Source organism: Fonticula alba, assembly GCF_000388065.1.
Source record: "Fonticula alba strain ATCC 38817 unplaced genomic scaffold supercont2.3, whole genome shotgun sequence".
In the NCBI taxonomy this organism is placed as follows: domain Eukaryota; order Rotosphaerida; family Fonticulaceae; genus Fonticula; species Fonticula alba.
In genome coordinates, this window is record NW_009242973.1 from 2,343,772 (window position 1) to 2,348,697 (window position 4,926).

The 4,926-nt window shown below is 64.0% G+C and overlaps 1 protein-coding gene across 1 annotated transcript; it reads left to right on the forward strand.

Moving 5' to 3' along the window:
- The first annotated feature begins 497 nt into the window (after positions 1-497).
- Positions 498-4,406, forward strand: H696_02278 (hypothetical protein). The gene is made up of 5 exons (XM_009496181.1): positions 498-650; positions 767-1,243; positions 1,398-1,892; positions 2,326-2,859; positions 3,140-4,406. Exons 1-5 carry the CDS (start codon positions 648-650, stop codon positions 3,950-3,952), a joined length of 2,322 nt encoding a protein of 773 aa, XP_009494456.1. The 5' UTR covers positions 498-647; the 3' UTR covers positions 3,953-4,406.
- Positions 4,407-4,926: the final 520 nt, after the last annotated feature.

A 4,926-nucleotide genomic window follows, 5' to 3' on the forward strand; every position in this document is an offset into this window, starting at 1 on the left:
CAGCCTGCCGAGCCCTCGCGTGGGGGGGGGGGAGGGAGGGCGAGGGGGGCGTCGGGTGTGCCATATTGTAGGGTGCCCGCGTATACATTAGCCCACCAATCCCGGGGGGTCTGGCCAGGAGGCGGACTAGATACACGGGCGGGCGGGCGGGGGGAGGGGGCTGTATCGGGGTCTACCCTACTGCCTAGTCGCGCTCATGGCCGGGCGCGTGCGTGGGCGCGCAAACAGGGCACGCGCACGCGGCGCCTGCCTGCCCCTCGGCCGGGTTTTTCTTCCCGGGGTGACGACGTTCGCCCTGACCGATCTGCCGGGGCCGGGTGTCAGGACCGTTATCCTGGCTCGCCGCGCGGCGGTGTGCTCCTCCACACATGCTGCACGCACGTCCGTGTGTGGGCGCGCATGCGGGCGCTCGGGCAGGCGCAATGTCCGCCCCGGCCGGGGCCCCGTCACTCCGCTCAAGGGCCAGTGCCACCTCGCTTCCGCCGCCCAGCATCCACCACAAGGCAACCTCCCCTCTTCCTCCCTCCTTCCCGCCCTCTCCTGCCTGCTCCCTGTGCCATCGTCCCTCCTCGCCTCGTCGTCTTCCCCACCTCCCTGTTTGTTACTCCTCCCCGTCTGGCTCTGCTCGGGTGTTTGTGTCCCCTCAAATGGTACTCCCTCTCCGCTGTGCCGTCCCTTCTCGCCCGATTGTGCCCGCGCGCTTGGCTCACGCTCTGCCCTGCTTCCCGGTCCCCCCCCCCCCCCACCCCCCCTTTTGTGGAAACAGAGCGGCTCCTCCTCGCCGAGCCGCCGTCTGGCATCCATGGCGCTGGCCGTGGCGCTGGCCCTGCTGGCCCTGTCTATGGCCACCGCGGTTGCGTCGCCCGCCCCGGCCCCGGCCAAGGGTGAGCCGGTTGTCGCCGCCGCCGCCGCCGGTGGCGCTTCGGCCAACGCCGCCCGCTCCGACGTGGAGCAGATCCGTCGTGCTGGTGCCGGCGGTCCGGCCACCGCCATCGTCCCCGGTCACTCGATCATCGCCAACGGCACGGCCCCGTCCATTGTCTATCTGGATGGTGTGCCGAGCTCCGTCGGGTCGAATGACTGGCACCCGGTTCTGTCGCTGGAGTCGCATGAGGTCCCCTCGGCCCCGGTGTCTTGCAGCCCCTTCGTCACCTCGCAGTCGACCACCTCCCTGAGCCTGGGCGGCGGTCAGGCCGATGGCGGCAGCCTTCTGGACTGGGTCCGCCGGCCGACCACCGACTCGGTACGTGTGCATTGTGTGGCCCACGCGGCCTGTCCGCCGGCCTGGAGCTCCGCTTTGCCTCATTCTCATTGTGCCCCCCCCTTCTCCCGGTGGTCCCTGGCCCATCTCCGCGCCTGCTTCCCGGACTGACCATTGGCATGTACCCCGGATCCAGGCCAACTCCTATTGCCAGATTGACTTCTCTGCGGATGGTCGCTACGCCGCCGTGCTGCAGGGTGTTCCCGGGTCGGCCGGTGCCACGGTGCCGGTGGCCATGTGGAACCTGTGGAACTCCACCACCGCCTCGGCGGAGCTGATGGACACCTACGCCAGCTCCAATGTCTTCACCTCGCCGCGGTCGATCTCCCTGATTGCCGATGGCTCGGCTCTTGCCATTGCCAACTCCCTGGAGACGGTCATCTTCCGCGTCGGCATGAAGGAGCCTTCGCTGGTGATTAAGTGCTCGGCGGAGAAGGTTCTCTTCTCGCGTGATGGCAGCTCTCTCTTCCTGGTCCCCACCAACCCCCAGCGGGGTGTTCTGCTGCGGCACTCCTGGTCCGGCACCGAGGGTGGCCTGCGTGTCGGTGTCTCGCAGGAGCCCGGCACCAAGGGCCTGACTCCGTCCAGCCCGGCTGACACCGGGCAGGCCGGTTGCCCGAGCGTGTTTAAGGTGCGTCGTCTGCTTACTCTGTGTCTGTCATTTCTTTTCGCAAGCATGCAAGCGTGTGTGTGTGTGTGTGTGTGTGTGTGCATGTGTGTGTGTATGTATGTGTGTCTGTGCATGTGTGTGTGTATGTATGTGTGCGCATGTGTGTGTGTGTGTGTGTGCATGTGTGTCTGTACACATTTGCATGCATCTTTACACATCTGCGTGTATCTGTGCACATCTGCATGCATCTTTACACATCTGCGTGTATCTGTGCACATCTGCATGCATCTGTGCACATCTGCGTGTATCTGTGTCTGGGCACATGCTTGTGTATTTGCGCGGACGCCTGTGCATGTACATGTGCTCGAGTACCTTGACTCACCTGCTCTTCCCTTGATGTTTCTTCTTTTCCTTTCTCCCCGCCCGCCTCATGCTATCCTCCGTTCGAGCGCAGACCGTTGAGAACCCCATCCAGGCGATTGCTGGCTCGCATTGCAGCACGGCCGTGGCCATCGGCACCAAGTCCCATGTGCATGTCATCGACGTGCTCATGGCCCTCACGCTGGACGATCTGCCCATCGACCCGGCCTCGTCGAAGGTGATCTCGATTGCCTTCAGCACTCCGACGCGCTTCCTGGCGGCCGGTCTTGATGGCGGCCGGGTGATGATCTGGCAGCATGGCGCCGAGACCGGGCGCTACTCGCCCTTCCGGACCATCCAGCTTGGCCAGCAGGCCGGCATCGTGTCCATCTCCTTCAACAATGAGTCCCAGACCCTGCATGTGGCCCTGTCCAACGGGTCGGTGGCGCTGCTGCACCCGAGCGACGGCTTCGAGTTCAAGGGCCATGTCGCCCAGCTGACCGGCATCGGCGGTGTCAAGGGCTTCTCCCTGCATCCCTCCGGCAATCTGTATGGTGTGTGCTCCGGTGGTCCGGCTTCCGGCCCGGCTTCCATCTGGCACAACTCCCTGGGTCACTACTCCAAGCAGGTGTGTTTGGCCTTTTGTCCTTGTGATGTTTTTTCATTTTCTCCGCGCTCCATTTTCCATTCTCCTCCTCATCGTGTGTCATTCGCTCATGCCTGGGCTCTTGTCTTTGCTCATGCTCGGCCTTTCTGCCTCGCTCCTCCCTTCTCTCCTTTTCTTCCTGTCTCTTCCTCCTCCCTCACCTCCTCCCTCACCTCCTCCCTCCCTCCCCCCCCCTCTCTCTCTCTCTCTCTCTCCTCCCCCTCCGCCCCCCGGTGTCATGACCAAAAAAAAAACCCCATAGCTCTCCGTGTCTGGCCTCATCTGGGGTATTTCCACTCGCGAGAGCCACAGCATCATCAGCCAGATCGTTGAGCGCCAGTTCAGCGAGGCGGCCGCCATCAACAGCAAGATCGACTCGCTGCAGGCCTCCATCGACGAGCAGACCGGCAAGATCACCGCCTACACCGAGGAGGAGAAGAGCCTGAAGGAGCGCCTGAACCATGTTCGCAAGCAGAAGAAGACCATTGAGATCATGGTGACCAAGCTCACCCAGGAGATCGACTACATCAAGAGCACCATCAGCGACCCGGCGTACAACCACCTGCTGGAGACCAACCGTCGCCGGCTCAAGGAGCTCGAGGCGGCCCTGGAGTACTACGACAGCCAGAGCAGCCAGGGCATCAAGACCCTGACCGCGCGCGACATCACCTTCTGGCTGGAGGAGCTCCGCCTGTCGAGCTATGCGCCGCTCTTTGTGGCCCACAGCATCGATGGTATCGGCCTCGAGGATCTGACTCTGTCTTTCCTGCATCGTTACATTGGCATGCCGGTCAATGCGGCCAGCAAGCTGATGCTGCACGCGCGGTCGGTGCTGTCCGGCAGCGCGCCGCCGACTGGCGGCCTGTACAGCCTGGATTCGGCGGCCGCCGCCGAGTGGCTGCGGTCCAAGGTCGGCGGCAAGGTCGGCGAGCTGCTGGCCGTGCACAATGCCCAGCTCAACGGTCGGTCCCTGGCGCTGATGGATCTCCAGACCCTGCTGGACCTGGGTGTGTCGCGTTTCTCTGACGCGCGTACCGTCCTGGCGGCCGTCCGTGCCGAGACTGGCGGCGTGTAGGGCAAAGAAGGGCCATCCCCATGAAGGCGGGGAGGCAGGCATGTTGTGCGTGTATTCGCGTGTGCGTGTGCGTGTGTGTGGCCGGTGTGTGGCCGGTGTGGCAATGTGTCGGTGCGAGAGGAGGCCCCCTTCGCCTCTTAGCCCGTGCGTCATCCATCGGAGGCGCGCCGGGGAAGGGCCCTGTGGGGTCTTTTCCCTTCCTTCTGGGGATTGCCCCGATGCGTGCACGCCCGCGCACCAACCCACACACGCACACACACGCACACACACGCACACACACGCACACACGCTTTCCGATGCACATCCCTCTTCCCTCTCCATCGCTGTTCCTGTCCACCTATCTATCTCTCTATCTCTCTATCTCTCTATATATATCTTTCCCTCCCTCTCCCTCCCTCTCTCTGCTTCGCCCCCTCCCTTCCCCCCTCAATACACAGCACAATGCAAACGGTGATTCATCCGTGTGGACGTCTTGTCGCCGGCAAACGGGGCACTCGCGAGATTTGCGCCCATTGTGGGCCTTACGCCGTGTTCTCCTGCCTGTCGAGCCGGCCCTCCTGCCGCCGGGAGACCCCTCACGCGGGGTTTCCGTCATGCCATCGTCGCAGGATATTGTCTCTTGGCCGCGGCCTCGGTCCATCCTCGACCTTGTCCCCGTTCCCTGGGCCCCAAGGTCCGGTCTCTGCGCCTCTCGCCGGGGCCGCATGCCGGTCCTGTTTTGTTAAGACAGTGGAGGCCACAAGAGCAGCGCTGATCATACGGACGCGGGTGGGGGTCCGCATGCAAGGCCGAGCAAGTCTCCCCCCCGCTTCTCTGCGAAGGTGATGTTGCCAGTGTCAGTGCCGATACTCGATTGGCCCTCCAGGCCGATGGGCCAAGCTCGGCTCGCGGCAATCCACTGATTGGCAGTGCCTGTCGCGATGCGTTGTCGAGGAGCGAGGAGAAAAGGGTGTGTCTGGGGGGGGGGGGGGGGG